Source organism: Muscardinus avellanarius (assembly GCF_963383645.1).
Source record: "Muscardinus avellanarius genome assembly, chromosome: 1".
NCBI classification, from domain to species: domain Eukaryota; kingdom Metazoa; phylum Chordata; class Mammalia; order Rodentia; family Gliridae; genus Muscardinus; species Muscardinus avellanarius.
This window is the reverse complement of record NC_137786.1, coordinates 210281611-210307739: the sequence shown is the minus strand read 5'-3', so window position 1 is coordinate 210307739 and position 26129 is coordinate 210281611. Positions and strand designations below refer to the sequence as shown.

General features: G+C 39.3%; 1 protein-coding gene across 1 annotated transcript in view; it reads right to left on the bottom strand.

Annotated features, from left to right (window-relative positions):
- Positions 1-6622: 6622 nt before the first annotated feature.
- The window catches only part of IFTAP (intraflagellar transport associated protein), a gene marked incomplete at both ends in the record, with an annotated part of 49150 nt that continues 29643 nt past the window's right edge, over positions 6623-26129 (bottom strand). The window contains 4 exons of the mRNA XM_080690657.1: positions 6623-6769; positions 14218-14357; positions 22862-22928; positions 24550-24621. Of these exons, the coding sequence (XP_080546783.1) occupies positions 6623-6769; positions 14218-14357; positions 22862-22928; positions 24550-24621 (426 nt within the window). The remainder of the gene's footprint in view (positions 6770-14217; positions 14358-22861; positions 22929-24549; positions 24622-26129) is intronic.

Below are 26129 nucleotides of genomic sequence, written 5' to 3'. Positions count from 1 at the left end.
AAAAAAGAAAGGTAGACCCACACTGCCTTAATTCAGGCTCTCCTTGCCCATACAAAGGCTTCTAACAGCCTCCAAACCATCTCCCTGACTTACTGTGACCTCTGCTCATTTTACCATCCACACTCACACTAGAGTCATCTTTCTGAAACACATTTTGGATCTTAATATTCCTCTGCTTAAGCCATGACCTATGAACTAGCGAAGAGTCTACAGCCTGCAAGACCTTCAATATGGACCCGACCTACATTTCCAACCTCCTCCCCTGAAGCTACCTCCTGTATTGTGTGCACTACCCATAGAAACTATGATTTTCCTTCCAACAGGCCATGGTTTGTCACACATCATTGGGTATTCTAAAATATTCCCATGTCTTCCACCCTCCTCTACCTTGAAAACTACCTATTCGTCACAACCAAACTCAATATATCACCTCCTCTGTGAAGATTTTCTAGCTCCCCAAGGCACCAATGGAATAACTCCAACTTTTTCTGCCCATGCCCAGTAGCTCAAGGTACACAACTCTCACAACAAAACAGATTACCCACCCTCTACTGCAGCGCTGTCAAATAAAACTGAGCATGCCATGTGTCATTTAAGATTTCTTAGTAGCCTCGTTGAAAATGTAAAAAGAAGTCAATGAATCCTAATAACATATTTCAGTTAACCAGGTCAAGTGTCATTTTGACATATAGTCAATACCAAAACCATAATTTTTTATGTTAATTCTTCAAAACCCAATGTGTATTTTATACTTCTAGCATACTTTAAATCGAGCTACTAAGCTGCCATTGAAAATCCTGATCTATATTGAAATTTCATAAAATATGCTATTGAAAAAGTAGATTCACGCCAGGCATGGTGGTACATGCTTGTAATCCCAGCATTTGGGAGTCTGAGACAGGAGGATCTAGGTTTGTGGCCAGCCTCAGCTACTTAGTGAGGCCCTTTGCAACTCAGTGAGACCCTGTTTCAAAATAAAGAATAAAAGTCAGGGCTGGGGGTGTACCTCAGAGGTAGAATGCCTCTGGGCTCCATCCCCAGTATTGAAAAAAAAAAAATAGAGTCACATACCCATTGTTCTAGATATACTTGAAGTTGTTTGTTTAGTATACTTTTATTGGTGCATTTTAATTATACATCATGAGGTTCAGTGTGATTATAAAAGACATGCATGCACACAGCACTCGGTGTGTTTCTCTCCAGATCCCACCCCACTTCCTCCCCCTCCCCCTGTCCATATAGTATTTGTTATTGATAACTTCATATATTATACATAGTATTATTTGAAGTATTTCCTTCATCAAGTCTCTCTTTTCCTTTCTTCCTGTTCCTTTCCAAATCCTCTTCCCTATTCTACTTCTGTTTTTAATAACTGAATCAAATATGAGTTAAATATTGTTTTAATAAAAACAAAGTAACCTTTAAAACTCAGTTCTATAGCCATACTGGCTACATTTCAAATGCTCCAGCACAAGGGGTTAGGCCGGTGCCGGGGCCAATGGCCAGCATCGGAGCCTGCTGTGAGGCAAGGCCGCTACTGGGGCCTCCGAGGCCGGGATCGGAGCCAGCAGAGGGGTTAGGCTGGTGTCGGGGCCAGCGAAACCAGAATCGGGGCCTCCCATGAGGCAAGGCCACTGCTTGAGCCAGCGAGGTCTGGATCAGTCCACCGGGTAGCCAGGCCACTACTGGGGCCATCAAGAGTGGGATCGGTACTTGCAATGTGGCATGCACAGAGAAATATCGCAGAAAATAAAAATCAGATGCTTCCCCTAATCAGCAAAAACTAGGAGGAAAGGGGCAACAGGAAGAAGTCGAGCTATAGAAAGGGCCCTATAGTGAAGCAACTAAGGTGACCAATCAGAGGGTATGGAATAGGGGAGGATGTAGCCTCTTTAAAACGCAGGAAGTACATAAACAAATGTATCAAAGTTAATCACCAAACAAGCATGGGATAGAGGGAGGGGGAGGGAATGGGATGGGGGCTGGATGAGGGCTAATTGGATGATGTGTGCTTGTATATCCTCTCAAGTCTTGTATTCCAATGTGATATATGATTACAATGCACCAATAAAAAAAAATGCTCTAGCACACTACATTGCAGCCAGTGGCTACCACATTAAACAATACGGCTCTACTGTGCTTGCCTGCATAGTCATCTCTCTTTTCCACTAAGTTAGACTATATCTAATTTACTTGGATTTTCCCCATTGCCTGGTATGAATGAGGCGTGAAACATAAATGGAGTTTGGTGGAAGTTTGTTGAATAAAAATAAATGTACAATTCATTTAACTCCACTACAACATGCCATTGCCCGCATTCTTTTATAAAGAATATAAATGACACTTTTTGTGATTACATATAAACATTCACACAGTTCTTCATACATACACAAGCACAGGCACATAACTGTAGCATTAGTCACAATGGTCAAGGTGTGGAAACAACCCGAATGTCCACTAAAAATTCTAAATAAAGTGTGCTACTACATATAATGGGATAGTGTTCAGCCTTAAAAAAAAATAGAATGAAATCCTGCCATATGCAACAACATAGATGGACCTAAAGGACTTTACACTAAGTAAAAAAAAAGCCAGTCACAGAAGGACACATAGTACATGTCCACTTAGACAGGGTCATTCTAGTGGTCAAATGCAGAAAGTAAATGGTGATGCCTGAAAGAGGGGAGATGGGGAGTTGCTGTTCAATGGATATGAAGCTTCAGGTACACATGAGTAAGTTCTAGAGATATGCTGTACAATGTTGTACATACAGCTTGCAGTACTGCAGTGTATGCTAAAAGTTTTAAGAGAGCAGATCTCACGTTAGGTGCTCTTACCATCAGGGAAGACAAAAAGAGAAGAAGAAGAAGAAGAAAAGTAGTAGCAAATAATCCACACAGAACAAAACGAAAAGTACTCTGTGATGTGTATGCGGACAGGAAGGGAGTGTGGAGAGAGAGCAGTGAGTATACTGGAACTCTCTACTTTCTTCCTCAATTTTGCTGTGAATCTAAAACCGCTCTAAAAGATAAAGTCTGCTTAAAAGAGGAAAGAAAACCAATTAAGACTAAGTACACTTGGACTTCCGGGAAGATGGCGACCGAGAAAAGCGGGGCTTAAGAGCCCCGCTAACAACCAATCTCCATTACCACAAAACCAGCTTCTTTCATAGCCAGAAAACACCATCACCAGAAAAACAAAAAAACCCACCAGGCTCCAGAGAGAAAGCGGACTGAGAACAGAGCTCAGGGCCACAGAGGAGACACACGCGCCCGAGGACGCGGCAGCAGCGCCATACTGCCGGCGGCAGCGGCGAACTCAACGGACGGCTACAGCAAGCCGAGGTGAGCCACTGCAGAACAGCCAGGCGGGATTTCTCCACGCAGAGAGCGTCTAAAGCTCCCAGTGGCCGAGCTCAGCACACGCTGCAGGGATTCAGAGTGGAAATCAAAACCAGAGAAGAAAAAATATGCCAGCCTCACGGCCGAGGGTGTAGCAGAGGCGCCATATTGCTACCGGCGGCGGCAGCAGCAGTGAATTCACCGAGTCCAGTACAGCTACATCTGCGTACTCAAGAACAGTGAGTCAAATTGCGGGCCACAGAGGAGAAATCCCAGTACTGTACCTCCTGGGACTTGACCCAGTGAGGGAGTGGTGGTGGCAGAGATATCACACCATAGGAGAACGTGCAACCCGGCACCCCCCATAGTTTAAAGCAGCCTCTATCGACTCCCTGGGTCGGAGACTCTGTGATACAACCCAGTAAAGGAGTAGTGGGGTCTGAGATAATACAGACTCGAGATCCAGAGCACCTTACGTGAAGCCATAGTGACCTAAGGGAAGAACCCAGAGAAGGCACAAACCTCCGAAATCATGGGAAAGAGGAATAACACTGGAGTAATGAATGCGCACAACCCCACAACATCAGAACCCGATAAAACAGAAAATCAGAGATTTCTAGAAGATCAAATCAGGAAAATAACTGTAGAAATAATAGAGGTGCTTCGAAAAGAACTCAGAGAGAGCCAAAAAGAGATAAAGGATGCAATTAATGAAGTAAAGGCCTCAATTCAAAGCACAAACAACCGATTAGAACACATGGAGAACAGAATCTCACTCTTAGAAGATGAGCAATCCAAAAATGAACGCATAGTTTCTAATCTAGAAAAAAATATCCAACAGCAGGAATCTGACATGGAAGAAATATGGGCCCATCTTAAGAGAGCTAACCTAAGAATAATTGGAATAGAGGAGGGAAAAGAAAATGAAACCAAAGGGATCAACAATCTCTTCAAGGAAGTAATAGCAGAAAATTTTCCAAATATAGAGCAAGAGGTTGACACACAGATCCAGGAAACTTATAGAACTCCCTTTAGACAGGATCCGAGAAGAGGATCCCCACGCCACATAATTGTCAAAATGACCAATGTGGAAGCCAAGCAGAGAATCTTAAAGGCAACAAAAACAAAGGGCCAAGTGACATTCAGAGGCAAACCAATTAGAATCACTCCAGACTTCCCAAACCAAGTCATGAGAGCCAGAAGGGCTTGGAGTAACATATTCCAAACTCTGAAAGAAAACAACTTCCAGCCAAAAATTTCCTATCCAGCAAAACTTTCTATCAAATTAGATGGAGAAATAAGAAGCTTCCATGACAAACAGAAACTGAAGGAATTTATGTCTTCAAAACCAGCGCTAGAGAAAATACTCAAAGAGATTAACTACAAAGAAGAAATAGGTAACACTCACCAGAAGCAGAGAAACAAGATTTTCCATCCAACAGACAACTAAGATTGGTTATCTGTGGAGATTCATTATTTTTGTTAGTCTTTACCTATCTCTAAATTGTATTGTTTGCCTTTATTGTTGTTAATTTTTAGGATTTCTAGTTGGAATATTAATATACCTTCAGATATAGCATTTGGAAATATTTTATCCAATTCTATTAGTAACTTTTAACTCTGTTTACATTGTCTTTGGATATACAATATTTTTTTCTTATTTTTTAGGGAGTTTGTATATTCTTCTGTTGCCTGTGCCATTGAAATCATAACCAAGAAATCACTGCCAATTTCAATGTTGTGAGGTTTTATGACCCAGATTTTCTTCTAAAAGTTTATAGTCTTAAGATTTATATTTAGGTCTTTTATCTATTTTGAGTTAATACTTGTATGTGGGATTAGGTAAGGGTCCAATTGTATTCTTTTCCATGTAATTATTATTTTTCAACTATATTTAGTTAAAAGATTATTATTTCCACCACCAAATGTTCGTGGAAACCTTGTCAAAAATAACTTGACTATATAGGGAAGAATTTAGCTCTAGGCTTGTATTTAACTTCAATGGTTTATATATCTGCCTTTAGAACAGTATTACACTGTTTCAATTATTGTAGCTTTATATGGTTTGAAATCAGAAAATATATATCTGCTAGCTTTGTTCTTTTTCAAGATCGTTTTGGGTATCTAGAATTCATATTCCATATTAGGATAGATTTTTTTTTTCTGAAAAATAAATATATGAATATATGATAGTTTCACCTAAAAAATAGAAAAAAAATATTCTCTGGTAAGAAAGAAAGCAAAAAGAAATATTGAAATGTTATCTTTAAGTTATCAAAAGCTTGGTATCAGACAAATGAAACTGTTATGTGAGATTAACATTTTTAATTTTGGATAAATTGCTATAATACTAGATGTCAACCACTAAGCCAAGCATGGGAAGGAGGGATAGGGAGAGAATGGGGTGGGGATCGGGTGGGGGCTGACTGGGCGATGTGTGCATGTATGTCTACAAAAGTTTGTATCCCACTATGATGTATGAATACAGTGCACCAATAAAATAAAATTAAAAAAAAAAAAAGACTAAGTACACTTGATTTGTTACTGATTCCTTCAATATTAAAAATTATCTCATATAGCTTATTCCCCCTTGTTCTGTGACTTCACTGCTCTTGTCTCATTTCCTTAATTCATTTATAGGTGGCCTATATAATTAGCATTTCATAATATGTTTTTACATTCTGTAGTTGTTTTGCTTTTTCAAATTGTATTTTAAGCTTCGGGAGACAGATCATTTCTTGTACTTTGTAATTACCATCACATATGGTTTAATGGCAATACCAAAAGGCAAGAAATATATGACACAGAATCAATGCTCAGCAGCCCTTCCCAACCAATCCCAGAAGCCTGGACTCTCCCACTAATCCTATACAAGCGCTCTTTTCTCTCCATGTCACAATATGTTTCACATGTGTAACCACCCTTCACCCTCGAGAAGGCGAGATCCTGTTTCCAATCCTCATTACAGGTCCTGATAGGACCTTGCACAGCACTCTCATGGAGCAGACCTTGAGGCAAGTGTTAAGTGTTACTTCCTGGCCCCTTCTTCTCCCCCCATCTCCCCACCAAAGGATGCAACAGCTGCATGACAGGACAGACTTCTGTGGGACAGCCATCCATCCCACCTTGGCAGTCACTCTCTCTCCCTGGTGATAGTAACTTGGATAAATGAATGCACATGTGATCATTTCCTTACTGTTGCTTTACTTTTATTCTAATGTTGCTTGAATAAGAACAAAAAATCAAAAGAAATCCGATGATGCTTGGGAGTCGTCCTGGAGTTAGGGCAAGTCCATGTTCTTTCTCTCTCGCTTCAGTCGCGCTTGGATGGCCTCTATCTCCGCAGGAGTGAATTTGGGGGTTAGAGTCACATTGTCGTAATCAAATGTGTCATCAAGTGAGAAGGGCTGAACCTCATCTCCAAGTATCTATAAAAGGTAACAAAGAAAGGAAAAAAACATATGCAATTACTATAAATGAAGATGAAGCTGGAAACATAAACTCCCTATTAATATTTAATTAAACTTTTTTTAGACTTCAGCACTCTCAGCTGATTAAGCTGTTTTTAAGTAAAGAAATAAATTTGATTATTCAATTTGACCTAATTTAAGCCTCTTAATATGCCCCATTTGCACCATGCCATATCAGAATGAATATCATTAACTAATTCTGCCCAAGAAAGTCTCCCTTGTACACATATATTAAACTTCTTACCACTTGTAGTATCAGGGCTAAAGGCATGTGGAAAAACTAGGACTTACATTAAAATGTCAGAAAATATACCTTAAGGTTTGGTCCACCTTAAATACATTTTTACCATTTACTAAAAAGGACCTGTATTAGCAAAACACAATTTTCAAAGACAAAAATAAACTATACTAACAATACTTCTTCAGATAATACGCATAAAACTCCTGGCCAAAAGCAGTAGGCATGAAATTAACAGTATCAGCATCTTTAGCTTAAAAGTTCAGGGTCCCTTTTATCATACAGAGAAATGTTAAATGTTACAGTTTATCTGAAGTCAGAGTAGCCACAAAGAAATATAGTAATTTTTTATCTATTTATTCAAAATTGGTGAGTTTTAAAGACTTCTGAAGAAATGATAGGTTAAAAATCATATTTTTCCAATGAGCAAAGAGAATACCTTAGATCTCATCATATCACCCCCTAAAAAGCCCCTCCAAGAGGAAATGGTGTGCGATACAATGAAATCATCCAGCACTTCTATCTAGCTCAGTAATATGTAAGATGATGCTGAAATAATTGAAAATTATGGTTTATGCAAGGATGAAAAAAGACATGGAGCTATAATCAGCTTTGAATATTCTTGCTTGAAAGATGAGCTCACTGAGTAGCATCTGCAGTGTTTGTAAGAACGGAGCACATTGCCAGAAACTATGTGCTGTGCTGCTACTAAAGGTGAAAAATCACGAGAAGTAGGTTTTTCTTAACTTCTCGGCAAGTCATGTCTTTGTAGTTAGGTGTGCGGGGCTAACAGCAAAAACACCCAGACATTTATCATCTTTTCTTAGTAAAACCAGCAAGAGAACAAATTCCAGAGACTCGGTCATTTCCTCTTTATTAGAAAGTGCCTGTGTACTTTTCTGACAGAAGTAAATGATAAGAGGCACCATTGCCTGGGTTCCCACCACGGGCCAGAAAAAAAGGGAGACCAGGGCAGGGGAAGGCAGGCAGGCTTCACTGACTCTCCGTGAGCACTGCCCCTCTCCAGAAAATTCCACAACCCCTCACACATCCCGCCACTTATTTCCTACCTTGCCATGCAGCCCAGACACAGCAAGGCTTATGTTTTCTCTTTCTAAACTCTCTGCTAGGGGCTGACTCCCATGGTCAACTTCTTTCTAGAAAGGGGCCACCCTTGCCGGGCGTGGTGGCGCACGCTTGTAATCCCCGCGCTTGGGAGGCGGAGACAGGAGGATCGCGCAGGTTCGAAGCCAGCCGTGCTGGCGTAAGAGACCCTGTTTCAAAAATATAAAATAGGTCTGGGAGTGTAGCCCGGAGGAAGGAGGGCTTCCAGGAACCCCAGTACCACCAAAAAAAAAAAAAAAAAAAGAAAGGGGCCACCCTTCTTACTCCTCCCCTGGCTCCTCTCCTTTCTCTGAGGTCCCAATAGACTCTACAACTATAAATCCAATTTTGTGGTACTACAGATATAGAAATTTGTTCTTAGAATGCCAGCATGGGAACTATTCATTACACTAAACTTAAGATATAAAAATGTAGAGATACAAATTTCTTCACTTAGAAAGTAAGCTATTAACAACAACTATTGTTAGATTACTTAGTTGTGCAATCAGTTAAATGCTGAAATAACAAAGTAAGAAATCAAAATAGTAATATTTTCATATATATAATGCCAAAATTATGATACTTGGGATATTTAAAACCATTTTCAAGATGTAATACAATTTGGACAGTACCTCCCTGAGTTGAAATATCTGAGGAATAGTCTCTTGCAAAACCATTCATATATTTTCTGTTTTTTTCATAAGCTCTATATTCCCATTAGATTCTATTCAATGTGTAACGTGCTGGGAATACAAAGATGAAGACCTGTATTAAGTCTGAGATGAATGATATGAACACATGAACTCATCATTGTAGTACAATGTGGTAAGCACAAATGGTATGGTCATGAGGTGATGGGAACAGAGAAGGGGACCTGCCCAGACCTGGATGGGGGGACTGGGAAGGAGTCACAGATGACTGGAAGGTGATAACAAGATCTTGAAAGGTATATTAGGTGGCAGGATGAGGGAAGGACAGCTTTGCAGACAGTGAAATCTGAATGAACAGAACATGAAAATAAGATAGTTTCACATTTGTGAGTCTTATAGTAGTTCAGCATCATCACAATATAAACTATAAAGTAAAGAATGGCAAAAGATAAAGATGATATCATTCCAAGTCATCCCAGATGTGATGAAAAGTCCCTGTAGTATTTTGTGAAAGCAGGGCAGACACTTGGATTTTACTAAGTACCTACAATGAAATAAGGACTTAGAATACAAAAAAAAAAAAAAAATGGAGGGGATTGGGAAGGAGTCACAGATGACTGGAGGGGTGATGGCTTAACAAGATCTTAAAAGGTTTATTAGGTGGCAGGATGAGGGAAGGACAGCTTTGCAGACAGGGAAATTTAAATTTGGATGATCATATTTAAATAACTCCTTTCAAAGTTAAATAAGGAATAGATTTAAAGGGGGATGCACCAGAAGGTTATTCAGGGTCCTGCTAACACAGGCCAGGCAAAAAGATCATGAGAACAGGACGCTGGTAGCAAAGATTTGAAAAATATTTGGAAAGTAAAATTAGTAGCACTTGATAACAGACTAGATATAGAAATGGCAGAAGAGGGAGAATAGAGGAAGAGAAGCGGTCAAGATAAGTTTGGTACCTTTGTTGAATTTGAAGATATGTGAAAAAAATCATATAGAGAAGTCAGTAGGCAAACAACTTGAAGCTCAGAAAAGAAGGTCTGATTAGCTAGACCTACAGATTTGAAGACATAAGCATAATAGGTAGTAATTTAAGAGGAAAATAAACCCAAGTATGTTGGGTAAGAGGAGCCAAAGGTTAAGTGTGGAAGCCTGCGGAACACCAGCTCATCAGAGAGGGATGGGAAGAAACCCCCCAAAGCAGGCAGAGAAGAACAATTAGAGAAACTCAGGAAGAACGACAGAACAGTGAGACAAGAAGCAGTGCAGCACGAGCTCCAGGGGAAGATCAATGATGTCGACACAGTACAAGATCCATTAAAATAAAGACTAAAAGGCACACACTGGATCAGTAAAGTAATTGGCGCCTTCTATCCCAACATATTCAGGCAGGTGCTGGGGGTCAAGGACTTCCTGTAGTATCTCGAAAAAGAAATGAGTGGAAAGAAAATAAAGTAAACCAGTAGAGTCTGAAGCTTCAAATATGTGGTTTACAAAAGAAGGAAAAGAGCTGGACGTGGTGGCGCACGCTTATAATCCCAGCGCTTGGGAGGCTGAGCCAGGAGGATTGTGCAGGTTCGAAGCCAGCCTCAGCTACTCAGCGAGGCTCTCAGCAACTTAGTGAGACCCTGTTTCCAAATAAAATATAAAATAGGTCTGGGAGTATAGCCCAGAGGTAGAAAGCCTATGGGTTCCACCCCCAGTACCATCAAAAAAAAAAAAAAAGAAAGAAAGAAAGAAAGGAAAAAAGAAAGAAAGGAAAAGAATAGACAGCAACCGGAGAAACCCACGGTAAAGAGAAGGCTGCTTTTCTATGTTTTGTTCCATTTGGTTAAAGATGGAAGAGACTTAAACATGTTTACATGTTAAGGGCAATGAAATGAGAAAAAGAAAGAATGACCTCTACCATGTTACGATATCAGAAAGTCACTCCCAGTAAGTGGTGAGGTTTTTAGTTTATGCATTTGTTCATTCAATAAATATTAATTTTATGTCTGCTACATGTACGGAACTGAGCTCAGCAATCATCCTGACATTTTTGCATTTGAATTCAATAACCTTGTGAAGAAAAGCATGAGTGATATATACTCTTCAAAGACATGAGAAGAATATGTCATTCAAAATGAGACTGCATGTATACTGCAATTCAGAAAACAGCAATGTGACCCTTCATATGACAGCTTTGGGGTGGGGGGTACTGGGAATTGAACCCAAGGGAATTCTACCACCAAGCTACATCCCCAGTCCCATTTGTTTTATTCTTTATTTTGAAACAGGGTCTCACTTAGTTGAAGAGGGCCTCACTAAGTGGCTGAGGCTAGCCAAGAACCTGGATCTTCCTGTTTCAGCCTCTCAAGTACTGGGATTACAAGCGTGCACCACCACAACTGGTATGATAGGTTTTAAAACAGAGCAAAGTTGCATTTCTATGTTTGTATTTCCACTGCTGGCTACCGTGGCACCCTTTAGGAATTCTCTTAAGTTGGGTTCATTTTAGAGTTCTATACTTTAAGAGCCAAAGCTTTAGATTACAAACTGAAATTCTGATTTATTTCAGAGAAGAATTTGTACAATAGAACACCAAATACCCTACTGCTAAACAAAAAAAGAACCATGAATTAAGTTATTAACTTGTTATTTTTGCCTAAGGAGCTAAGAGAAATATGTGGATTTCAGGTGTCTAATTTCAAATCTAATTGAAATCTTTTTGTAGTCTCTCAGAGAATAGAATGTGTACTCTATTAGAAAACTTTGAGTTTCCTTGAAATTGTTCATGTGACTTGTTCTAACAGAGAAACTCTTAAAGGAGGAATCACTTTCATTCACAGCACCACATAGGCAAATTAAAGAAAAAAGAACTAATGCTCAAATCAATAATGGCAGCAACTAGCTGTAGGCTAGTGTACAAAGAAATATAGTAAATAAACTGTCTGTATAGTTGAGAATTTTTATACTCCCATTATGAACTGAAAAAAAATGGAGATCTATTAAAATACCACTCAGGTTTTTTTCCATGATCTCTTCTATAGTCTTGTGGTCAGGAGATGACAATTTTTCATCTTCCTAATGTGAGTTCTTTTTGCCCTACAAAACTGTTCAAAACTTCTAAAACTCATCAAAATAGAGTAACCAAGGCAAGACGTTATTTACAAATAAGAAATGAAACGTGCCTGGAAAATGTTTGGCTCTAAGAAGAAAATGAATTGTGTATAAAACCAGTGACAACGGGGGAAAACTCAAATAGCTCCAACCCATATCAGAAAGTCGATGGGTTCTTAATAGACAGGAGGAACTCAGGACCTCCAGAACATGTTTCTATCTTATCAGACTCAGGTCAGAGAAATACTATCTCTAGTCACAAAATGGCCTTTTGGTGGGCCCTTACAGAACATATTTATGGGAAACTAATGATTGTTCTTCTACTGACATTATGTACTTTAAAATAAAAGTAACGTTATCAAACCAAGGAACAAATGGTACAGTACTGTGATTCTAGACAGTTCTGGAAAGTGTCTTTAACAAATAATGGTTAGAAATAAAAGTCCAGCCTGGTTTGGTGGTGCATACTTGTAATCCCAGTATTGGGAGGCTAGGACAAGTTGACTGTAGGTTCAAGGCCAGGCTCAGCAACTTAGTGAGGCCTTGTTTCAAAATAAAGAATAAAAATAGGCCTGAGAGTGTAGCTCAAGGGTAGAATGCCTCTGGGTTCAATCCCCAAACCACACAAAAAGAAAAATTTCAACTAAACTATTAGTCTAGCTATTCAAAGGTTATATGCCGATGACTAGTGAGTTTGACAATATAAAAAATGTTTATATCATTTTGATTCCAACATTAAAAATGCTTACATTTTCTGTAAAATTAAGAGATTTATATGTTCATTATAAAAATATAATCATACATAAATTTTAACTTATATTTCACTGGGTATTGGATAGATTCCACAAAACATTCAGCTTCGTCTTCAACCCATTAACTGAAACTACTTTATAACAATTTTATAATTTTCCTGAAACAAATATTTTATAACTGCACTGAAATATAATTGTATTTCTATAACAGTACTAGGTGCCATGTCCATTGGCTGGTCCAATAGCTTGTATAATCATAACTGAAGTCAAGAATATAAACAAGTCTTAAAAAGAAAGTGATTCCTGCTAGAAATAACCTTGCAATTTTAGCTCCTTACAGCTCAAAGAAAGCAATCTATAATTCAAAAAGCACATTGAAAAGTGGCTGTCCCAATCGATTTGTCTGGAACCAATTTGGGAGTTTAATATAAGCCTGCAAGTTCCCGGGGTATATTTTTGTGATGTCAATGAATAGAAATACTATGAGGAAGAAAAAAGGCAATTTAAAATTTTTAAATGTTGATTATTTCTGAATGAAAGGCTGATTCTATAACAGATTACCTTCCTGGGACACGATTAGTATCTAAATGATTTAAATAATCATAAGAGACCTCTAATAAAGTGTTCTTATTAGAAAGCAATAAGAAGGAGGCCTTAACAACTTCTGTGCCCAATCCCTCTTTATGTTAAAGTAAGAAGGGTGAGAAAGGTCACTTAACAGCATTTCAACACTGGTGCATATTTGCTAAGTACAGATAACATAGTTGCAAAATGATAGCAGGAGATGACATTTGGGAGAATCAAGGTACAGCAGAGATTGCACTCTTCCTGCTTTCAAAGCACATGGCCAGGGGACCTGCTCAGCCTCCTTTGTGGCTGGACATGAACACGTGACTAGGCTGTCAACAAAGGAATGCAAGCAGAAATCAAGGGCCCCGAGTCTTGGGCTTTGCAGTGCTCTGCTGCTCCCAACTCCTGTCCTTCCAGGCATGACAGTGATCTGACTTAGAACACACAAAGTCCCAAGGGACAGTGAACATTCAGAGAGGAGGAAAACCTAGGTCCCTGGTGACCACAGGGAACTGAGCCACCTGGATAGTTTCAGAGCTTTCTATGAACGGTTAAATAAAAAATAAACTTCTACTTTCCAGCCATTGACTTATTATTGCTATTCTCTATTATTAGGCAACCAGGCCTTACCTTAACAAATACAGAAGGTTCACAGGACCTTAGAAATAATGGCAACAAGAAATATCCAGTTCAGACTAAAAGAGATAAGAAAAGTCTTCCTTCTATTGCACAGTCCCTAGGTTGCACTGTTCTATAGCATGGCGTACATCAAAAAGCAAAAATAGTTTCCACATAAAAACATAATTGCCCTATGTGTTTAAAAATATATCCATTAGAGAGAGATGAAAGTGAAAGGCACCAATTAAACAACTTGAATGCTAAAGTTTCACAAATCTGAGAAAAATACAAAAGCACTCGGATATAGCGGCACTTCTCTGAAAGAACAAATTACAAATTCTAAGCCGTGTCGAGGCTGGCATCCCTGTGGAGTACCTCCTCAGTTTTCTCTTCTGTTCCTTTTACAGCAGACTTTGGCTTCACTTCAGTAGTGAGAGGTCGGTCCACAGAAGGAGTGAAAGAACAAAGACCGGTGCTTAGATCTTCTTCCACTTCTCCTGGAAGCAGCAGCACATCTGTTAGATACAAAATATTTCAGTTGATCCTTTTGCCAAATTCAGAATTCACCAGTCATCTCAAAGCCCAGGATAATCAAAACAACGAGGCAAGTAGGCTCGCGAAAAATAGGCCCATTTCGCGGTGCCTGTCCTCGTCTGAGAACTTGACTCAAGGGATTCCTCTTTCTATAAAAGAGCATACTGCTCCACTTACTTTAACTTTCCTGTTACAGTCCACCCGGAAGGTCTTAGGGAAATGCCGTTTGGGGCCTAACTTGATTGCACCTTGCACTCTTAACCTAATTTCTGCTTTTCTGCAGGAAAATAAAAAAGGAAGATGCTACTTTTGCCTCATTTTCCTATAGTTTCCTGAGGGGATGAAGAGGAAGAAAATGGAGTGCTGGTTTCATCCTGCAGCAATATAGCAATAATTCAAATTATATATATATATATATATATATATATACACATATATATACATACATACATACACACAATGATGCCGGAAGGAAAGTACTTTAACTTTCAACAGAAAAAATGAAGTACAGTCATATTCAGAATGCATGGCCTCATTTCTAGCACTTGCAAACACATGCTTCCTGCTTGTTTGGCACGATCGCGAGAATTCAATAACCAAACCTGGTTCTCTCGCCAATCCAATTCATTATACGAGGATGAGTTCCCTTACTCTCAAATGTGTGAAAGTTCATGAACACATCACAGACAACCGGTGATCGCCCACAGACTTCTCTAAGGAGGACAGACAAATGGAGGCACAGCAAGCTTCCTCCGTCCTCAGTGTAAGTTTCCAGGGCACCAGAGGGCTGGCTAGAGCTACCAGGAACTTGCAGCTGGCTCAGGACAGTGCCACCTGCTACTCAAGGATGATCCTACTGAAGCCTCTAATTAGGTTCTCAGTGGAAGTGATTAATTAGCAACAGGCATGCCTTGGCCGTTGCCAATGGCAGCCCATCTAGGGAGATAACTGAACAGGTATTGATATTCAAAAACTGAAACTTATTTGAAATGCCTCTCTCGCTGCTATAGATATCATCCTCACTATAAGCAAAATCACAAAATTCTTAGGGCTCTGGCCAGAGAGAGTATAGTCAGACAGCATGGAAATGAGGATTGTGGTGGGAGAGGTGAAGAAGGTAGTTCTGCTATGATCAGTTATTGAAAGCTTAGAATATGGTCTCGTTAATTAGCAGAAGTACAAACAATAACAGCCAGCGCTTACGTGCTCAGCATTTTATATACATTAGTGCAGCGAGTCTTCCCAACAGCTCTATTATTTCCTGCGTCGTCTGCAATGAGCTCTGAACATGAGAGTCACCTCCCTCGAGACCTCACAGATAGAAAGGGCAGAGCTGCAAAGTGTCCACGGAGCCTGCATCGCAGCCCACGATGTCACGTCATGAACTTTTTTTAAATATGCATTTTCATTACATGTTTTATTTAACTTGATCAGATTACACATGCAAGCTCAAAGCCAAGAAATGTCACTACCGTGGGATATCAGCATGGCTAGGCAGCATTAAGTGCGCTTCCCAAACATTTTAAACCCAGAGAAGTGGCATGTAAGAAGCAGCATGAAGCTCAGGAAGGTTGATGCAGAGACTGGCATTGTAATGCACATATTTATGAGTTCAAAGTCAAATTCCCTCGCTGGTTTCCCTCCTGTAATGGCCTAGAAATGGTCCAAGCCTGGCTAGGGCCTGCCAACAACAGAGCAAGAAGGGTAAGTTTCAGGCCTCTCAATGTGAAAACCAACATCTGCCAGATCCATTAGCTGCCAATGTAAACATCAGTTCAAACGTGAAATCAAAATCAATTCTGGTTTCAGGGCTGTTTAAGATCATCATTCTGAATGACAAATTGTGCTGCAAGGAGGACATCCCTTTACTGAAACTCTTCACTTCCCAAATCCATTTACAAAGGCGGCACAATTTTCAACAACAAAAAAATGGTTTCTTTCACAACATTTCTACTGCCAAGGGCGCAATTCTTTGAAAACAAGACTCGGTATCCTCCACATCTCAAATTCCTGTCATTTGCTTCTTGAGTATAAAGGCAAAATGCACCAATGCATATACATCCACCTGATGTCTAGTGAATTCTCAACCACGACTTGGAGGGAGGAGGTGAGTTTCCTGCATGTCGGCTTCTAGAATGAATGACAAGAGTTCACCTTCCGAAAGGACATCGTGGATGAAATAAAATAAATATAGTCCTTATCCGCAAAAACTAAAAGTTGTTAGAGGAATAATTCTTTCACATATAAAATCACTCAGAAGACAAGAATGAAACTGAATGGCTCTCTCTTTAAAGATGACATATTTAGAGGCTGGTAAAATGATATGGATGAAAAGAGCCTGGTAGGGCAAATGTTACAAAGAAAACTACTGCTGTCTTTCAGCCATTTTACAACCACGGGTCTGCTTTTACATATTCCCTCGGGCGGAAAAATTATTGTATTCACCAGTGGTGGGAAATATAATTTTTAAAATGCCCTTTAAAACTTTCTAAAACTGAAACCAGGCATGGTGGTGCACCCCTGTAATCCCAGCATTTGGGAGGCTGAGACAGGAGGATCATGGTTCAAGGACAGCCTCAGCTACTTAGTGAGGCCCTTTGCAACTCAGTGAGACCCTGTTTCAAAATAAAGAATAAAAAATAGGCCTGAGGGTGTAGCTCAGCGATAGAATCCGCCACTCCCCCCATTCCATCCCCAGTACCACAAAAAAGAAAACTGAAATGCTTAAGGAGACATAATCTAATCTTAATTATTGTTTCTAAAATAACCAAAAGCCTTGTTTTTAATCTTAACCAAATGTCACTGTGTTGGCTGATGTGCTTTGCAACAGGGAAAGTTCTAAAAATGAATGACAAGACTAGTTGAAACATTTTAATCTCGTCTTTCTCAACGACGTGTGAAGAATGCCTAATATTTTTAAACTATTCATGCCATTTGCCTTTCTGTATTTAGTCAATGATCAGCAAGTCAAAGGCTAAAGCGATCTAATCTAGTACATTAAAAAATGAGCATCCTACCTGACATCTGCTAATTCTGACTACAATAGCATCTAATCTGCCTGGAATATTTATAAAATTAACAAATCTGTTCATTTGTTACTGTGTTAGTCAGCTTTCCACTGCTGGAACAAATCCTCCAGTAAACCAAAGTAGAGCAGGAAGAACTATTTTGGCTCGTACATTCAGAGGTTTCTGTCCATGGTGGCCCGGCTCTGGTGCCTTGGGCCTGAGGTGAGGCAGAACATCCTGTGGTAGCTGCTCAGCCCTTGGAGCCAGGAAACCGAGAGGAAAGGACCGGGGACAAGATAAAGTTCCCGAGTGACCTCTTTCCTCCAACCACACCCCGCCACCTACAGTTTCCACCACCTGACAGTCAGCCATTCAGGAATCAATGGATTGACCCAGAGATGAGGTCAGAGCCCTCACAAACCAGCCACTTCCCAAAGCCCCAGTACTGAGCATCACTGCAACATAGAAGTCTTCAGGGAACACTTCTTACAATGCCTACAACACATAAGTCTTTGGGGAACACTTCATATCCAAACTATTTCATAAGAGTTACCTTGTAAAATGGCCGAAGTTTCCAAATAGTTTGGGCTTCTACATCCCAAAGAGGTATGTATTCAAAAATATGGTTTAGTCATCCATCTTCTATGTGTAGATGCAGGCTATGACAGTCTAGCTCAGTGGTTTTTACTCCTAAAAATTCTTACAAGTTCTCTGTGACTTTAAAAAAAAAAAAAGACTTTGAAAAAAATAGAGTTCACCAGGTGTAGTGGCTCATGCTTGTAATCATTTTTGGAGGCCAATATAGGAGGTTTGTAATTCAAGGATAGCCCCAACTACTACTTAGTGAGGCCCTTTGTAACTCAGTGAGACCCTATTTCAAAATAAAGAATAAAAAATAGGACTGGGGTTGTAGCTCGGAGATAGAATGCCCCTGGGTTCCAAGCCCAGTACTAAAAAAAAAAAAAATGCATAATCAATGGAAGTGGAAATGCAGGGAAAAAAAGAACTGTCCTTCCAAGGAGAATGTAAGGAATGACAGGAAAAACTTGCTTTTTGGATGGGGCATTTGACAGTAATAATAAATAATATCCCTCCACTGCCCAAGGACCAACATAAATGAGAAATGATTACAGAAGGCAGAATGATGGAAATCAAAATATGAGCTTTATAACTATCTGGTGGATTTGCATTTGAAAACAGGGCTTTCCCATGGGCACAACTGGGCACCTTGTTTAGCAGGCTCTCCTTCCAATGCTAGACATTGGACTGTTCTACCTGAAAGTCGATACTGCTGACACAGGCAGCCAGGTGTAAGGAGAACTGCTTCGCATCCCCAGAGCCCTTAGAGTAGGGACTGCCTGAGAAATACTTCCAGATGTCCATCTAGAGAAGCTTCTCAGCTGGAACTGCATGTTAGAATCACTTGGGAAGCTTTCAAATGGCTAATGCCTGGGACACACATCAGACTACCAAAGCAGACTCTGCAAAGCAAGACCAGGCATCAGGGTTGTTGTTGTTTTTTTTAATTGCAAGTTATTGCAATATGCCCCTAAGGTGAAAACCACTACATAAGGGAGGCCTTGGGCACAGAAGAGAAGACATGCAGCTTACAAGCAGTATGAACCCCAAAGAAGAAACACAGGTGGATCAGCAAAAACTGTTTCTTTCCGCAATCTCACTGACTAGATAAAGCCTTCCTTTCCCCTTGGGAAGAAACAGAGAGAGGGGTTGTGAAAGGGTAGAGTGGTCCTCCCAACTCTCTCTTCTCAAGAATGGGACGGAAGCTTCTTCATGCACTCACAAGGACTAGGACATCATAAGGTTTGCCCCTGTGGTTTCCAGCTAGACCTTCCTTCACAAATAGTTAAGTTTACAAATATAAAAATGGAGAAGTGAGAACAGAGGATCCTTATAGACTAGGACTTCCCCCCACATCACTGAATCACTGAAGTGATTAATCACCGAAGCCATGAATTAAAGAATGATTTGTGACAATTCTCAGTGTATAATAAATAAAATGTCTAAATTATAAGTTGGCTGAAATGTGCCTTTTCTCCTAGCTCAGGACTTCTACACATGCTTTTCAATGTGCCCCTATATGCCCCTAGGCCCACCCCATCCCCTTCATCTAGGTAGCAGCTGCTCATCCTTTAGATATCCGGTCTCAGAGCTTTCTCTGATCCCACAGACAAAGTTAAGGCCCATGCTTTCATGAGCTCTAGAACAATTTTTAATCATATATTTGTCATTATCTGGTTAATACTTGGTTCTTCAATAAATTTTGAATTGTGAGGATACAGAACAGGAACCTATTCTTTCTTATTCCTTATTATATTCCAGGCACCAGCCACAGTTGTCAAATATGTGCTGAATAAGAATCTGTGGCCATTCACAGGCTGCCTAAAGTGGCTTAACATTACAGATAACAAAAAAAAAATTCTTTACAGAGGTGACTGACACTCATTTGTATATGCCTACCCACTCTTGACTAAAAATGATCAGAAGTGTTAGAGAACTTGAAAAAAATAAATAAATAAAACATGGTTACCAATTATTGAGCAAAACCAGTGCTCATTCTCACTCAACACAGTTAACCACAGTCCAGGTACATCACTGGCCAGGAGACCTGGAGAAGACAGCGTGATTCTGAGAACTCAAAAAAAAAAAAAATCAGCCAGAGAAGAGGTAGGCCAACAAATAAATAAATAAATAATGAACAGAAGATTCTCTATCCTCTAATAGCTTCAGCCTAATAACTAATAGCTATTCTAAATTATACCTTACTGGTGAACAATTTGAACTATCTTGTCCAGTGCATCAGAGTCACCAGGTTAACTACCTTATCACAAATGCAAAGCAGAAAACCATGGATAACTTGGTGTCAAACTCAGGGCCCCAAACCTCAAGGTAAATATCAGTCTCAGATAAGTCTCAGTACCACTTACACAAAGGTGGCTCCTCTGAAAAATTGCCTCCACTCTCTCCAGCTGGGCTGCCAAAATGATAAACCAAGTATCGAGAAAGAATCGTGTTCCTGAATCTTGGAGAATATTTATGAGCATAAATAAGACGAACAAATAAAATCAATAGTAGGAAAACAGTATGCAACCTACTTCCTTGTTGCCCCAGGCAAATCTGTTGCTTAAACAATAACAACAGAATCTAATCAGTAAACCTCCCAGCTGCCAAAATTATACAAGCAACTTGCCTACTTAAAATGTCACATTTCCCATCTGATATAAATATTTACCTTCTGCTCACATTCCTGAAGTGTAATACAAATTAGGCCCACACTGAAATTCACCTTGGCACAAACTATCTAATTTCTTTTCTTTCCTTTCACATGACCCAGATTGTGCATTATGAAAACTGATGCCCTAGTGGTCTATTTTATCATTGAAATAGATAACTGAAGCCTCCACGGATTTTCAGCCTGGGTTTTGCACGTTATCTTACATGTGAGAAGATCTCGACTAGTTCATTCAAGTCCACTGAGACTTGGTTCAGCGTCAATAACCTTCACACACAAATGCAAGACTGACTGACTGTTACGTGATTTCTGGGAAACTCATACAGGTGAGATATTTTTATTCAATTCTTTAAAATAAAGAAAAGGATCTGATAATGAAAAGATAAAACTTGAAAAACTGTGAAGAAAAGATGGGAAAGGTTCAAAGGCGAATTTAAAAGGTTAATATAACAAAAATTGGATGTGCTATATATATTGGTTTATGTGCATACACAGACCTCATTGCTGGGCAGGAGTGAAAAAATTTAACTACTGCAAAAATGCCCAAGACACGTACATTGTGCCCTCCTATAAAATTGATTTTTAATAGCAAATGTGTTACATGATGACTAGAACTATTTGTCTTCAAGAGTCATCCTCGAACTCTATCAAAATTGTGGAGATGTTGGTTATAAATTCAGATCATGAGGTATCACTAAGATCTTCTGAATTTGACTCTGAATTAGAGGACAATACCTAGGAACCTGCATTTCTTCCCAAGCTTTCATTTTCAAATCACCCGAACCCCAAATTGTGTGCTTGCTCTAAAGACACAACTTCTAACAGCCTTCAGATCTCCCTGCTAGACTCTTGTGGCAATTCAGAGCTCCCTAGGAAAGAGAACCGTCCCTGGAAGACGTGATTCCTTTGGAACTCTGATCTCCCTTAAATCAAATGAGTAACTTAAAAGTCCTCAGAGTCTAATGGCTAATAGAGCAATTCATCCCATGGAACAGTGTGATGTTTGTGGGAAAAGAATAAAAATGTCAAATGCTTCCAATGTCCAATTACCAAAGCTTTGCCAATTCAAAGAAGCAAAGAAGCCAAAGTAGAATCTTAGACAACCAAATTTACAGATAGTCACTATTCCACTGTGTGTGTGTGTGTGTGTGAGAGAGAGAGAGAGAGAGAGAGAGAGAGAGAGAGAGAGAGAGAGAGAGAGAGAGGCGGGCAAGACAGACAGAGACCAACTGGGGTTTGAAGCCAGGGGCATTCTACCTCTGAACTAGATTCCCCCAGCCTCACATTTTATTTTGAAACAGGGTCTCACTAAGTTGTAGAGGGCCTCACTACGTAGCGGAGGCTAGCCACACACCTGTGATCCTCCTATCTCAGCCTCCTAAGTACTTGGATTATAAGCATGTGCCACCACGCTATTTTAACTCCTGATGATTATAAATCACCCCCCACTCAACAAGAACGACCAAAATTCATGTTTTTGTTTTTTTTTTACTACTGACAAACAAAACAACAGTTAAAAGTCAAAGCACTTGTCCCTAAAATTTAACCAACTTTTGAGATATTCTTGCATATTAAATGAGAAATAAGCATTTCCAAAACACATAATTTTGAACATGATTCAAAGGTCTTTTGATCAACAAGGAATATCTATGCTTAGAAACATTAACCAGGAAAGGAAAAAGTCATCATCTATTATAAACATCAAAGGACCAGCATTAAGCCCCTTCCAGCCCAGCCCATGTGGTAAAGTACCCCAGAAGAAATATTTAGAATAGATCTTTAGTCGTAAGTGATTTACATATTTAATAAAGATTTTAAAGCAAATTTTGGATTTTCTTTTTGTTTATTTTTATGATCAACTCTGACTGGTTTATGACTTTTATGATTGATATGTTTTGTTTTCAAAAATAATCTCAATTTACAACATTACCCTTCTGGGAAATAACAGGTTGTCTTTATAATGGCTGTACTTGAGACCATTATTCCAGAACTGGTCATGTGGTAAATCGGAAGGGGGAAGGTCAGCTTTATTCCACTTAAAACCAAAGCTTTTACAATTCTCAAGAGGATTTGACTGATCTGGTGAAATCTTTGTTTTTGAAACAGAAATTTCCCAACTCAGTTTTTCCTATTTCATCGGAGATGGAGGTAAGGACTATCTAAATATCTATCGTTTCTAGAAGAAAAAAAAAAATCAAGCAGTATAGAATAGACTTAGAAAGCATACCCTTGCTCTTTTGGGGCTTAGTCTCTTCATCCATGTCCAAATCTTCCAAATCTAGGAAATTGTCTACCTAGAAAAGGATTAACATCATTTAAATGCATATTCGACAAGAAAAAATGCCATGAAGAGTGGACAAGTCCACTCCACAGACCTCAAGCAAGCAGCGCCATCTGCTTTCCTCGTTAACTCTGAGTCCTCCCAGCTTAGTGCCCTGGTGTTCACGTGCTTTCCCATCTGAAAGAAACAATACGTTGGAAGTTGGCCTGGATTTTTTAGGCACCACAGTCAGTGTTCTATGCTGAGAGGGAAAAGGAAGGCTGGAGTTTTTTAAAAATGGACCCTGTTTCAAATTCTATCCCAGAATATATGCTATTACCATAAGAGTCCAAAACAGGGTTTCCAGCTTTTGTTTTGGTTTTATTGTTTCTCAAGCAAATGGTGTTGGTGAGTCTCACTATTAACATACCAGTGTTCTTTCTTTAGCAATCTGAAAAGCCAGAGAGAAGAAACGAAAGAAGCGGGAGAGAAAGATTCAATTGAAAACAAAACCATCCTGACCCAGGTAAATCACAAGAGAGGTGAGCGGGGCAAAAGAAAAAAAAAGAAAAACCCGAAGTGCTCTCTCCTTCAAACAATTAAAACAGAACATTACTTCAAAGGTAAAAAGCAGAGCAAATGACCTTTACAGACACAATAGCAGCATTTCAATGAAAAACAAGTCCACATGGAATACTGCTTTCTACTGCAGGCTGACAATGAGACATTTTAGATTAACAAAACGGTAACATTTCAGACATGAACTAATTCATCTCTGGGGAATATTGAAGAGTGTAAATAACAAAATGATTTCACCACTGGCACAGGCTACATGTCAGGGGGTAAGGTCGAAATGCTTACCACGCTACTGACCTACACATGTGCATAACAAAATACCTTAAAATTACAAATCTAGACTTCATAATTGCAAGTCAAGAGACGGGCTGTCTCTCTTTTCCTAGCTCTGCTTGTAACAGCCAGATCATGGCTATTTCACAGAAATTTAATATGACAGCTTCTGCTGCTTATAAGTACAATCTGCAGTTTTATGGCATGGTATCCAAGTGACCAGGGACTTATCTTCCATATGAGAGTTTCAGTAGTAAAATCTGAGATTCTCTTATGTTATCTTTTTTTTTTTTTTTTCGGATCTGAGGGTGGAACCCAGAGGCATTCAACTTCCGAGCTACACCTCCTGCCCTATTTTTTATTCTTTATTTTGAAACCGAGTCTCACTAAGTTGCAGAGGGCCTCACTAAGTAGCTGAGGCTGTCAGCGAACCGCAATCCTCCGGTCTCAGCCTCCCGTATGCTGGGATTACAAGTGTGTGTCACCACGCCCGGCATATTATCATTTTTTTTGTTGTTGTTAATGGTATATGCTTAGAGGGACGGAGGTCATATTTCTCTATCAAAACACCTCCCTCCCCTTCCACTTGTTAAGCTTTAAGGTAAAAAAGATCCAGAGAACCCAGCCAAGCAAGGATAGTTTAAGACTCTTAAATGTCAATTAAAAACAAAGAAAGAAAGAAATTTACAATGATAGAATCTGCTGAATTCTCCAACTTTGTATAAAAGAAAGCAAATGAGCCTTGTGATTCTTGTTTATTTCTTTGTTGTTGTTTTGTAATGAAAGAAAATTGAATCATGCCTTACCTTGACCTTCCCTGCCCGGGTGAGGTCACCTTGAAAGGAGCTGCTCACTTTCTGGCCTTCATCCATCACTATCTAAAAATACAGAGTAGGCATACTGATGGGAAAAGGAAGAAACTGACAATAAAGGAGCTGGTCCCATATAGCCCTTCTGTGTTTTAATTAGCTGTACATGAAAAAACAAAAACAAAAACAGATTCTCTAAGCCATACCAGTGGTCTGGGAGGAAGTTTCCAGAGGTCTGACTTTTTAACTTCTGTCCTCTAGACTCATCTACACTATAACCCACAGATTACCTAACTCCAGCATTCTCTTGTATAAAACAAGAACTGTCCTACCTCTGTCCCATCCAAGGGTTCTCTCATGGACACATCAGAGAATGCTAATATATTTTCAAGTAAATATAACTGTTAAGAAAACAATTTCAGCCAAAAAGTCTTTGCCCCTCACATGTTAGTCAATATATACTATAATCCCCCAAAGACCAATAACTGCTAATAAATCATGAATCCTCTAGGGGAAAAAGTTCATGTCTCATAATCATCATCAGAATCAAAAGCTGAAGCTTCTGCTATATTATAAGCACATTTCTAATATAAATATATTTGTTCCTTTGTATAAAATCATAATCTTACAAAATTTTGTCTATAATAAGATAGAGAAGACATGATAAGGCAGGAGTAGAAACGCAAATGCCTTACAAGGTAGGACAATATCTTCTATTATTCCTTCACAATTTAAAACCATAGCCAAGGAGAATGTGAAGAGGCTGTAAAGTCTTGAAAATAGGAAGAAAATGTCTAACATTTGCTTAAAAAAAGAATAAAAACAGAAAAACCAACAGTTTCTACTTTAAGTTAGCAAGAGATGAATCTAGGACTGGTAAAGAAAGCCCCATTTTATACAAAGTACAGAAAGAAACTTTTTTGTCTCAAACAAAAATGTAAATAATTTCAAGAATAATTTATAGATATTAGATCCTTAGGTTTTTAATGAACACTAGGGATAACTGAGTTACTACCATAAGTGATGGGTGTTGAAATACCGATGTGATGATTTTCAATTTTGGCCCCTTTGGAAAGATACCCAGGAGTGGTATAGCCAAATCATATGGTGGATCCATTCCCAGCTTTCTAAGGAATCTCCACACTAATCTCCATAGTGGCTGAACTAGTCTGCACTCCCACCAGCAATGTAAAAGCGTTCCTGTTTCCCCACATCCTCAACAACATTTATTGCTAAACTTCTTGATGATTATCATTCTGATTGGGGTTAGATAGAATTAGGAGTTACTTGTACAATAACTGCCCAATGTTTCTTAACCCCCCTCTAGCACACACACCCCTTTTTGATACTGGGGACTGAATCCAGGGGCAATTTACCTCCAAGCTACACCTTAGCCCTTTATTATCATTATTATTATCATCATTATTATTATTTTGAAACAAGGTCTTATTAAGTTACTGAGGGTCTTGCTAAATTGTTGTGATTGTCCTTGAACCTGCAATCCTGTCTCAATCTCCCAAGTAGTAGGATTATAGGCACATGCCACCATGTCAGGTTTACACCACCCATTTTTTTTT